Genomic DNA, 12,718 nt, shown 5'->3' with positions numbered 1-12,718 from the left:
CTGGGTCTAAAAGCAGAAGAAAAACTTCCAAGTTACTGTTAGGAAAGGGAATAACCCCCACCCACCCACCCACCCAGGGTGAAGCCAGCTGCACAGCGCTAAATGCTAGGTAAGTACAAGGCACAAGTGGAGTGGAGCCATGAGAGGATTCCTGTATGGCTGGGCAGAGGATTCAAACAGTGTGTTTCTCTTTCCATCCTTAAAAAACACAGAAGGTGGCAATAGGTTTGGTCTGCATAGGTTTGGTCCACACAGACTCACGTGTCTGAATGCTTGGCCCACAGGGAGTGGCACTATCAGGAAATGTGGCCTCCTTAGAATAGGTGTGGCCTTGTGTCACTGTTGGGGCAGGCTTTGAGGTCTCCTATGCTCAAGCTACAGAGTGACAGTCTCCCCGCTGCCTGAGGAGTTCTAGGTCTTGATATAGACCTTTCTGCTCCTTTTCTAGCACCATGTCTACCTGCAGGCTGCCATGTTTCCTACCATGACAGTAATGGACTAAACCTCTGAAGTTGTAAGCCAGCCCCCAATTAAATGTTTAAGAGTTGCATGGTCATGAAGTCTCTTCGAAGCAACAGAATCCCTAAGATACAGCCCCTTCCTAGGCTCTGACCTGTCAGTCCAGCTTCTCTTCTGGTATTATCTGCAGCTGTTGCCATCTGGTGTAGGATGTGCCACTGGAACCTGTTATTTCCAAGTAGGAAAGGTTGGAGGTGGGCAGCCTGTCAGTCATTCCCCCAACAGAGTAAGCATGTCATTAAGTTCACATTTGATGCAGGAGCTAGCCAGCATCATCTGACACTGAGACACAGAAGTAAACGTTGATACAGTATTCTGGTCAGCATCTTCTCCCCTAAACACCAGCCAAATCTTTCCTTAAAAACTGTGCCCAGGTTGCCTATTTGCACAGGAAGGAGATAAACAGCAAAGCTAAAACTGCCTGGTGGTACACAAGCTTTTGCAGGAACTCCAGAGCCACTGAGTGATGGAAGATGAACTGACAGGAAGAGAAAAAATAGTCTTGGCATCCACCAGTGCTCCTAAAGGAGGTGGGGCTGTGATGTGAAAACCGAGAGGCATGCAGAACTCATCAAAGCTCCAACTTTTGGAAGGATAAACCAATCATCTTGAGTAGAAGCAGGCTGAACATATCTAGAAGTCCAGACCATGTTGCAGGCTTTGCTTCCCTGGCCTAGGGGCATGTGGAGAACACAGTACACAAAACAAGCCTGGCTTGGGAGCAGGCAGCCTGACCTGCAGCACACAATGCTGCTCTGAACTGACTGTTCCTTTCTTGTTCTGTAACCTTTGGCATTTTGCAAGCCTCTCGGCATGGGTTTTCTCACGAATGAAGATGGGATCACACCTCCAACGTGCAGGATCTAAAGGTCTCAAAACAGAATGAGGCTCCTGACTAATGGTTTGCAGAGATTAGGATGTGTGGGGTGTAAATTACTTCATCTCTCTCTTCAGTTGCCACCAATACAAAGTAAGAGTGGTCACTGAGGGAACTGTTAAGATTACCCACAGGTTACACAACCCGAGTGTAAGCTATTTTATGCCTTCCATCAGAGAGACTGTAAGCTATGGCATCAAACAGAATGTTCTCATGTTTGCAACAGGTAATTGAGAAATCCTTTCTAGGAAACAGCACAACTACCCAGAGGCAGTGATAAATTTTGGGGAAGGGATGTACATAGAACAGACACAGAACAAAGACACAGAAAGCTCAGTAAAGACTGCACAAGAGTTAAAGGCATAGATGCTTAAAGGCACTGAAGACTCTTGACTCTATCACATACATCCTTGCCTGGCTCCTCCATCTCCATACCTCAAATTACCAAGGAGTAAATTGGTAAGGGGCTGGAGAGATAGCTCAGCAGTTAAGAGCACTAGCTGTTCTTCCAGAAGACCAAGGCTCTATCCCAGTACCTACATGGCAGCTTACAACTGCCTATAGCTCTGGTTCTAGAAACTGTGACTCCCTCTTCTCCAGGCACAGATGTGGTGAACATACATAAAGGCAGGCAGGCAAACCACTCACGAAGTTGTGTTTTGTTTGTTTGTTTGAAATCTTTAAACAAGAGTAAATTGACTAATATAAATGCAAACATCCTTTTTCTTTTTTCTCCCCACACCCCACCGAGAAACAGGGTTTCTCTGTGTAACAATAACCCTGGCTAGCTGGTTTGAACTCTGAGATACACCCACCTCTGCCTCCGAGTGCTGGGATGAAAGGTGTGAACCACCACGTCTGACAATGCAGACATTCTTAATGCACTTGCTAGCATGCCATAGCAAAAATATTTCTTCACTGTCCATTGCTCCCTCATTTCTCAGTCCTCTTGTACAAGACAGGTTGGTTAAATGAGATACAGTATCAGGTATCTTCTGAGGATTGAAGCACCCAAGAACTGGCTCTTACCTTTTTCTACCTCTAAATGGTGCAGACTGTGTGCTGAGGCAGACACACACAGAATGGGCCTCATCACCCACTCACCACATGTCCAACAGCTGCCCCAAAGAAACCCAACTTGTATCAAACTTTTAAGAAGTAGGTCTTTGTTGTATTTCAGAAACAGGAAACATTTGCTGAGCACCTAGAATGTTCCAGGCACCATATGTAGTGCTTTGATGTATTTTTAATAATTCTTTTCTTGTTACTGTAGAACAGCAGCTCTGATCTGTGGATAATTCTGGCACCCAGGAGCTATGGCAATGTCCAGTGACATTTTGGGTTGTCACTACTGAGGTGGTCCCAGTAGCATCTAGTGGGTGGAGACTAGGACATTGCTAAACACCTTCGTAAATAATGTTACATCAACCCAAAGAAAACTCTTCCATTTGAAGCCCAGAGCAGAGGTCAAAAGACACTATCATTTTTCCCCAGATTTACACACACATATGTGCGTGTATCTATACATATACACCCATATTTCATTTTTTTATTCTCAAATGGGGACAAATCCCACACAATGCTCCACTGTGTGTATCTCCAGTTCACTCTGCACCAGAGCCCACACACCCACCAGCCATTCCAATTTCTCACAGTACACAAAAGCCCTTTCCCTTTTATTTCTCTAGAACATAAGAAAGCTCACTTATGGCCCCACCCTTGAGCCAACTGGCCTGAGAGGAACTGAGCACCTACAAACTGCCAGGGATAGGAAATCCGACTGCTAGCGACAGGACTTCCAGAACCCACATCACTCCTCCCAGAATACCATCTCTCACCTTGCTCGATTCCTTTCTCCACCAGCATTTAAACATGCCATCAACTGCCTTGTACTATCTGCACCATCAACCACATCCTCTCCACAGCCATACTTCAAAGCACTTAGGTTCCTCTCCTCCAAAATCACCAACCCCTCACCTCATCACCCTCACCATCGCCTCTCAGCAGACCAATGATCTCATGCTTCTGAAACGCCACCTCTTCTGTTGGATTCTGTGCCACCAATCCTGAACTGCCAACAACTCCAAGCTGAGTTGGTTTGGAGTCAGGTCATCACACATGTGCAATTCTAATAATACAGGATAAATATACCTGGCCGCAGGGTTAAAAATGTCAAGGCTCAGCTTAGATAGCAAATGCCTATAGTGCCAGCTGTGGGAAGGTAAAGGCAAAAGGCTAGTTTGAGGCCAGCTTTGGTCTATATAGCGAGTTCTAGGCCATCCAAGGGTACATAATGAGATGCCAAGACTGAGGATGTATAGCTAGGTATTAAGAGTACTTGCCTGGTGCTCCCCAGATGTGCATGCTCCTCCAGTTTTTGAGAAACAACAGGTGGCGATTAGAAGCCTCTACACTTAGCTGTATGGAGATTGAAGTCTTAACCAAATGGTGTTAGACACATTAAGGAAAGAAGACCATAGCTTTACAAACAAAACAAAAAGCCAAACAACCAATTTCATGACTGTTTGGAAGAGATGGGCTGGAAAGTTAAATGTGGGTCTTCAATGTGGGCAGTAAAGCTAGGACATGGTAATGGTCTCACTAAAGAAATGCAGAAGACCAAAAGCCATCCCTTGAGCAAAGACAGAGAAGCAAGTAGCATGCCTGTAAAGCTGCAAGAAAGTGGTACAAGCAATCAGAACTGCCACCAAGTAGCAGCACATCTTTCTCCATGCTGAGCCTGAGAAGCAGCTCCAGCACGGTGGCCAGCCTCGTTTTAACAGGACAGTGGTAAAGCTAAGGCTGGAAACCCTTGAGACCATCAACTATTTTAAAAAAAGGACACAGGAACAAAATAGTGACCAGATACCAGAAGCAGCCTAAGAGCAAATGACCGTGAGGAACAAAAAAGTGTGCCTCATACTGCTGTGGAAAAAGGAAAGCCCCAAACATTCTTTTGACTGTTTCTTCAAATTACTCTGCAACCAAAGAAAGCCTGTTGGCCTGCAGAGAGCCGCCAGGTATCTCCCTCACACTTAGGAGCCAGGGAGTTACAAGTTACACATCACTCAGGTTGCTCCTCAGAGAAATGCTCACTGGCCCAAGGCTGCCCGGCACAAGATCCTCAGGGCACTGGCTCTCACCAGACTTAATGCTGCGACCCTCATGCTGCGATGAGACCTCCAACCATAAAATTATTGCACTGCTACTTCATAAATCTAATGTTGCTGTTAGGAATCGTAACGTAAATATCTGATATGCAAGAGATCTAACACACAGTCCCCAAAAGGGTCACATCCCACAGGTTGAGAACCACTGCTCTAGACAAACCCCAGGCTCTTTAGTTTCTTGCTGCTTTCTAAAGCAAAGGGTGAAATCACAACCAATCTCCTTCCCAATAAAACACACACGTTGAGTATTTATTAAAAGGGTATGCAAGTCCAACACCTGTTGACTCCTAAATGAAATTCTGCTCAGCATCTGAGTCAAGATGCACTTTGCATTATTAAAAAGAGGAGTCTGAAGGTTGAAAGGCAAAACAAGTTTTACTTATTATTAAATGATTACAAGTACACCAAATAACATGTAACAAGTAGGGTCCTAGCATCTAGTGATTTGGGTTAGGATGCACTAACAGCAGCCTGAACAAGCATATTCACTGTCCTAAGTTAGCCAGGATGGACTACTGTAAGGCTGGCTGCTGCTTCATGGGAGGCACAATTAGCTATTTACTACTTTTTCATAGATAACGCCCCTGACCTTTAAGAAAGTGGAAGGGACCAGTTTCCTCCCTTTCTTCCTTCAAAGAATTGTTCTTTTCTACTAGACTAATAACAGAAAAGTCAACATTGATACCTGTTACTTGCACAAACACATTGGAAAACATATACTCCTTACAGACATACAAGGTAAGATGATGAAATTTCAGGTACATACTAAATCTGTACAGAAAGCTAGAGTTGACACTCTTCATAAGTGACGGGAGCTACAACAGCATAGAGAAATAATTTAATGCCTTCCAGAACAGAACTTAAGCTCTGTGGAGGTTCCCTGTTTTATGACGGCATCTCCCATGCCAACCACAGAGCAGCTGCTTCCATTTCCTATCCGTTTATGCGGTAGTTCTCATGGATTTCTGGCCGGATGTCACACACAAAGGCCAAGAGGTTATCCAGGACTTCATCCCTATTCTGCTGGAAGTAGTTCTGGAGGATGGTCATCTTCTCCTGGGTCTCCTTCTCCACTTCACTGCTAGAACTGCCATGGGACCCCAGTGCCTGCAGCAGAGCAGAGAAGACACAAGAGGTCATCAGAAAGATTCTCTGGTTGAACCATTTAGCAAGCAACCTGCTGGCCTATGAAAAGCCCCAGCTCCTTAATAAGAGAATGCAACACATCAGCAGCAAGCGGTCACCTGTGAGTAAAGCTGGTGGTGAACCAGGCACTCCACCACAGCTCACTGCTACCCACAGTGTAGTGTTCCACGGTCTAGCACACAGTCCTTAGAAAGACTGGAACCATCCTCGAGATGCAACAACCACAGCGCCACCCAAACTCAGGCACACTTGTGATCCCACCTACTCAACTGCTTCAACATAAGAAGAAAAAAAAAAAAAAAAAAAAAAAGAGTACAAAGAAAACAGTGGTTTACTCAGCTCAGTTCCTAGCAGTAGTGACAACAGTGCCACAACCAGCAGCTGCACATGTGTGCACAAATACAGTCCAACAACTGAAAACTGATTATGTATTATGCATCTGTACAGAAGAATACTGCTCAGCAATACAAATGGTAAAATATGCAATCTATAAACAAAAAATAATACAGCAGTTATCATTCAAGTTAGCATTTATGTTATTTTTTTATGTGGCTTTAAAGTGAAAAGATGGAGACTGGAGAGATGGCTCAAGCCGTTTATAGCACTTGTTGCTCTTGCAGAGGAACCAAGCTTGGTTTCCAGCACCTACGTGATGGTTCTCAACCATCTGTAACTCCAGCTCTAGGGGACACAATAGCACGTCTGGCCTGACGGGCACGAGCTATCGACAAGATGCACACACATACATGCAGGCAAAAGACTCCTACATAAAAACAAGTTTTTTAAAAATGTAGAAGTGGGAAATGGGGCTAAACTCAGCTGAGAGGCACACGTTACTCCAGCACGCGGACACTGAGCACTGCCCCTCTGTTCCATGAATATGAGCCATGTGCCATGGCCAGTAAGACTCAAAACTAAAGGCATAAAGTATCTTTACTGACAGAATCCCATAAGCAACTTTGGTACATGTGGACACAAGATGGCTACCCTGACACAAGGAATTTACTGTGCAATACAACAGCTTATAATACCAACCTGCCAGAGGAATACGGCAGATTTTTTTTTAAAGATTTATTATGTATACAACATTCTGTCTGCACGTACAACTTCATACCAGGAAAGGGCATCAGATCTCATTATAGATGGTTGTGAGCCACCATGTGGTTACTGGGAATTGAACTCAGGACCTCTGAAGAACAGACAGTACTCTTAAACTCTGAGCAATATCTCCAGCCCAACACCACAGATTTTAATGTACTTTTGTGATCTCCCAGTGCAAAGAAGATGGAAGCCTATGTTACTTAAAGCTAAGAAGCAGGCACGGGTGCCTATGATCACCGGACCTTGGCTGGACAGGTGTGGTGATCAACTATGAAGAGCTTGAGAACAAAGTAGGGGAAGCTAAAGGCAGGACTAAAAAGAGCCCAGAGTAGTCACCTCAACACCTACACGAGAGCAAACTCAGTTTTCACTTGGATTTTTAACTAGGCCAGTAAACTGTGAACCACTGTTACTTATATGGGTACCACACAGCTGTTTCCCCTTCCCCACTCTACAAGTTCCTCCACATCCTTTGTTTCCCCGAGATCTCTCTCTATGTAGCACAGTTGGCTACCATGGTAATAAATCTCTATTCTTTACTGAGGTGCAGGTTCCATTTTAGTCGCTTTGTCATAGCAGTGTTCACAGCTATAGGTTTGTAAAACTTACTGTAAGCTAAACCTATGAGGACAGGGACCAAAACTACTGTTCCTGGTTGATCCCCCAGCATCTAACATGGTACCTGGCACATGTGAAGCATTTAAAAACATTAAAAAAGAGGAATGAAGTCTAGATTTTGATACAGTAAATAAATAAAAGTGACCATCTCAAGAGACAAGCTGAGCAGCAAACAAACCATACAATAAACAGGGGTGGGTGTGGGCAGAGGCTTAGTGGTAGAGAACCTGCAAAAGCCAATTCAATCCCCAGAACCACCAAAAGCAAAACAAACCCCCCTAAACCCCAAAAACTGCACTAGTGGCTCTAAGCTGTGCTGGGTACTTCCAGAAGGCAATAAATGAAGAGAAACAGAGGCCCACCGCAGCTTCCTTGGCCTTGAACTCCTTCTCCCTCTGCAGGCGGTACTGTTCAATCTCGGCCTGTGCCTCTTCTTTGGCCTGCTTCAGCCTCCGGTTCTTTCCTGTTTTCAAAGAGACAGACATCAAGAAGTGTCTAACAGCAGAAGAGCAAGTAGATGCTGATGCTGAGTTTCAGCATTTGAGGAAGAAAATAGTTAAAACAGCAGGAGTGCCCAGGAAAGAGGGGCTGCAGATCTAAACAACGTGGGTTCTGCCTCCAGCCTTTAAGTGGAGGAATGCCCTTTAGAGCTGTAAGCAGTGCAGGAAGCCAATACCCAGAACTCCACACACATTCAAAAGGAGCCTGTAAAAATGAGGAAAATACTGTGGAAAGTCACAGCATAGTCTCTCAATCTCAACTATTAAAAACCTGTTAACACAGATGGATGACAGCCATCTGCGGAGCTCCTCCTCATCCCAAACAGCGAACAACTAGCTGTGTTGCTGCAGCTCTGCTTAGGAGTTTGCTAAGAGCTAATGCATGCACTCAAAGGACATCACCTAAAATGTAGCTAAGGAAAGAGATGATGTAATCATGGAAACCAGGCACCAGGGCTGTGGCAGAGGCAAAGCCACAACTGGGGAGAATGCTAAATGCTGTGCCAGAGCACACAGAGCTGGGAGAAGAGGATAAACAGGGGTTCTGTCTCAGGTAGACAGTTTAACACAGGTTGACAAACACTCAGGTTGTCAGACCACAAGTCTAGCCAACAGTCTTTGCTTTGAGACAGGATCTCCCTATGTAGTCTTGAATGTCCTGAAATTCACTATGTATACAACAGGTGGGCCTGAAATCACAGAGATCAGCCTGCCTCTCTCCCAAGTGCTGGGATTAAAGTTGTATGCCACTATGCACAGTTTCACCAACAGGGAGTTCTAGAAAATCAATCTAGTTAAGTAATTTATAGCAACAGACAGCACACATCTAAACTTCAAGCTTTGTTAGATGTATTATCAACTGTTCAAGGCCGATTCTACCCAGGTAGGTGGATGAAACTGAACTGACCTCAAAATCCTTCATTAGGAGAACTCTGGGCTCTAATAACTCCATTGACATCGACACTGTCCGGCAAGTCTGAAACAGTCTCTCTACATACCCCAAACACAGTATTTCAGCCCATTCCTCTGGTGCTTGACCCAGCCCTTCACAGATCATCCTCCCCTCACCGGCTACACTGGCTACATTTCCAGACCAACAGTCTATCAAAGCATCCATCCATGGCCTAACCATCATCAAGGCACTGTCTTTTGGCAAACATCTTCGAAGGTGTTCTGACACACTTTCCTGAAAATCAATGCTACTGGGCCAGTAGATCACCAAACATAAACACACGTTCCCTGGGAAGTCCACACAGCAGGGAAGCACTCCAGCATGAACAACACAGTCCCCAGGCTATTTTCCCCTCCTCCTGTTTGGGTTTTATACAGCCCATGCTGGCCCCAAACCTGGATCCAACCGCCCTTTGGGATCAGCCTCCCTTACGGTTAGGCATCACTGCTCCCAGCCCCAATTTTTTAAAATCATGTGTTTCTCAGACCTTATAAATGGGAAACAGGGTTTTTGTTTCACAACAGTGAAATAAACCATAGAATAAATCAAAATGAAATTGTTTCACATTTTATCCTGAAAATTCCAAAGTAATGATTCCATGAGAAACTTAAACTTGATTATTTTACATCATACACTGTTCCTTCCCAGGTTTTGTTGTTGTTTTGGTTTTTTTCTGGTTTCTTGAGACAAGGTTCCTCCAGCTGTCCTGAAACTCACTCTGTAGACCAGGGTGGCCTCAATTCACCTGCCTCCGCCTCCTGAGTACCAGCTTTACCAGCTTTCCTTCCAAATCCTTTTATTTTTTGGGGGGTTTCTTTTCTTTTCTTGAGACAAGGTTTCCCTGTGTAGCCTTGACTGTCCTGGACTGGCTTTGTAGATTAGGCTGGCCTTGAACTCACAGCAATTCACCTGGCCCTGCCTCCCCGAGATATAGGATTAAAGTTGTGCACCACCACACCCAGCTTCCTTCCCAATTCTTAACGGATCACATTAAATGTGATCCAGATCAAGACAGGGGCTAGTTTTCAAATTTTAGCTCTTTTCAATACCTTTCTTCTCAACTACCGAAAATCTTAAACTGTTGAGTTAGATGTAATCTGACCTCACTAAAACAAACTCCTTCAGCAAATAACAGCTATCTGATTCACACAAGATCATTTCCACCGTAAGTATTTGTTCTTGCACTTCCTCCAAATAGTCCCACATACTTCCCAACACATACACCTGCTTTTGCTGCTGAGTCATCACTGGACAAGCTGACAAGTCATTCTGGAAATTCTGGATAAAGAGCATAGCAACAGGGCTTTCTAGCCAAGAAAAAAAAAAAAGGCTTCTCACCATCCCTTGCAGAAAATGCCTCCTAGGAAATAAAAAACAGCCCAACTCCTACCAGAGGCATACTTGAAATTTACTTGGGGGCAGATGTGATGGCACATGTCCTTCATGCCAGCACCAGGGAGCAGAGGCAGGCAGATCTCTTAAGAGTCCTCAGCTTGTCAAAAGTATGAGATGTGTACTGCAAGTTTTATACTAAGAAAATGTCCTTGCATGAGAAAGACCTATCAACCCCATTCTGCTTACCAGAGTCTCATCAAATTGAGTCTCATCTTTCCCACCTGCAAAATAGAGGAGTAAATACACCGGCTGCTTACCTTACCTTGGAACACTGACTACATAAAGTTACTGAGAAACAGGTTCCAGTTTCCAAAAGCTGGTTCTAGTATAGGGGGCCACATAAACCAACAGCTTATTATAATACTATGTCAAAAATAAGCATTAGAGTTCGGCTTCCAACCTCGTCTGAGAGAAAGAAGACTGAATAAGGAACTGCTGCCTACACTTTGAGATCTAAGAAGACCAAGCATGGGGTGGAGGGGATAACATTGAGAAAGGTTCTTAAGATCAGAGCAAAAGATGTGCAAAGGCTTGTAGGGACATAAATACACCTACCATCAAGACTCACAGTGTTTATGTACACAGCTGAAAAGAATACCTCACAGGGACATTCTTAGGGAAGAATACAGAAGCCCCATTGATGAAAGCACTTCCTCTAATCCATTATGAAGTACCAGCTCCCTTCTGCGAGGGCCCTAGGAGTGCTGTTGACTGGAAGGGAAGGTATGAGGGAAGTTGTACTCGCATTTTAAGCAGGGGACTGCAGTGGGGGGAAGGGGGGGAGAATGGTATGCAGAATACTACTGTCTTGTTCCACTCCTCAGTCCCGGTTAGACCCATGTGGTAAATTGGCTTTTCTGGCCACCTTGTCCCTCTCAACACTGGCCTTTTCACACACACCCTGCCTGGTATGCGCTCCTCCGCTGGATCATGAAATATCCGGTGATGAAGATGAACTGGAAGTGTTCAGTGGGGGTGCGGGGGATGGGGAAAGGGAGGGAGGAATGAACGAGTTAGGCAGCTACATGAACTCGGGTGGTTCAACTCAGGCGCTGGAGGAAAAGACGGGAGTCAAAGTGACCAAGTCAAGACCAAGTCAAAGACCATTCGCGGCCGGGATGATTTAGGTTCGCCGGCTCGTCAACCCGGTAGCTCCGTGGCTGGACCGGATCAGGCTGGGGGGGAGCTTCTGTGGGTGTCCCACTTTACGCCCTCCGCCCGGGAAGGGGACGAAGCCACGCGGTCTCTATGGGCTTCCAGGGTCCGCCCGGGCGGCCTCCGCCATGGCCTAGCCACCGAGCCCTGCCCAGCACCCCGCCCGCCCCGGAGCTCACGCTTGCGGGCCTCGGACACCTTCTCGGCCGCCCGCTTCTCGGCCTGCAGCAGCTGCTGGATGCCCTGCGACTGACTCGCCATCGCTGCGACGACTCGCGGCCGAAAGAACGGCCTAAGCCAACGGCTCCAACGCACTCAGAAGCCCCTCGGGTCACCTGACCCGCCACTCACGATCTGCGCCTGCGTGGCGCGCCGGGGCCCCGCCCACCGTCAAGTGACCCGCGCCTGCGTCTCAGCTGACCGCTTTGGAGCTCCCAGGAGACGAGGCGGGGCGAGGCGGGGCGGGGCGGGGCGGGGCGGGGCGAGGAGGGAAAAGCTGTCCCACTGCGCCTGCGCACTGAGGGATGGCCGCTCCGGTCTTTTCCCTCCGCAGTATCATCTGTCAGTGGCTGCTTTTGACTGGTAGTGTTCCCAGGCCACGTGGTTGTTTCCCTCTTCCCCTAATTGATAGTGTGCCCACGTTTAAGTCCAGAAACAAGGACCTTAACCCGATTATTTACCCCAATTCTTCCAGCTAGACTTTCTTCCTTTCTGAAACTTTCTTTGGAACTTAGACCTTACCAGCAAGCAGTGCTGCGCATAGTGGTGAAAGCTGCAAACTCTGCACGCCCGTATCAGGGTGCTGATGCAAGAGGATTGAGTTCAAGGCCTGACTAGATTGTTTAGTGAGGCCATGTTTAGGAGAAGAAAAAGAAAATAGGAAGAAAATGAAGCAGGCGGGGACAAGTCACAGCATAAAGTCAATCTGAAGACAGATTGAAGAGACAGAGTGATGGCTCAGGGTAAAGCATTAACTCAAAACCTAACCTAAAGTGACTCCTATCCCAGGGACCCCCGTGGAAGGAGAAAAACAATTTCTGCAAGCTGTCTTCTGACCTCCACAGCGCCATGCATTACTATGGATACCCATGCGCACAATTTTTTTAAAGTTAAGACATTAAATAAATAATTATAGCATAATAAATGAAGGAAACTTGCAGTGTTTTAAGAAGTGCCTGTTAATGAAAATAGGACAGTGTGGACAGTAATGAAGACAGGAAGGATGTGAAGACTCTCCCAAGGGTCACATCTAAAATCAATCTCTAGGGCTTTGTTGGCAGCGGCA

The 12,718-nt window shown here is 46.0% G+C and overlaps 1 protein-coding gene across 1 annotated transcript; it reads right to left on the bottom strand.

Moving 5' to 3' along the window:
* Positions 1 to 4,922: 4,922 nt before the first annotated feature.
* Atp6v1g1 (ATPase H+ transporting V1 subunit G1) lies at positions 4,923 to 11,815 on the bottom strand. The gene is made up of 3 exons (XM_021650018.2): positions 11,613 to 11,815; positions 7,794 to 7,894; positions 4,923 to 5,673 (listed from the first exon to the last, which is right to left on the bottom strand). The coding sequence occupies exons 1-3, from the start codon at positions 11,692 to 11,694 to the stop codon at positions 5,500 to 5,502; spliced, it is 357 nt and encodes a 118-aa protein (XP_021505693.1). The 5' UTR covers positions 11,695 to 11,815; the 3' UTR covers positions 4,923 to 5,499.
* Between the last annotated feature and the right edge of the window lie 903 nt (positions 11,816 to 12,718).

The sequence above is a fragment of the Meriones unguiculatus genome, chromosome 3, assembly GCF_030254825.1.
Source record: "Meriones unguiculatus strain TT.TT164.6M chromosome 3, Bangor_MerUng_6.1, whole genome shotgun sequence".
Lineage (NCBI taxonomy): Eukaryota > Metazoa > Chordata > Mammalia > Rodentia > Muridae > Meriones > Meriones unguiculatus.
This window is presented reverse-complemented; position numbering and strand designations above follow the sequence as displayed.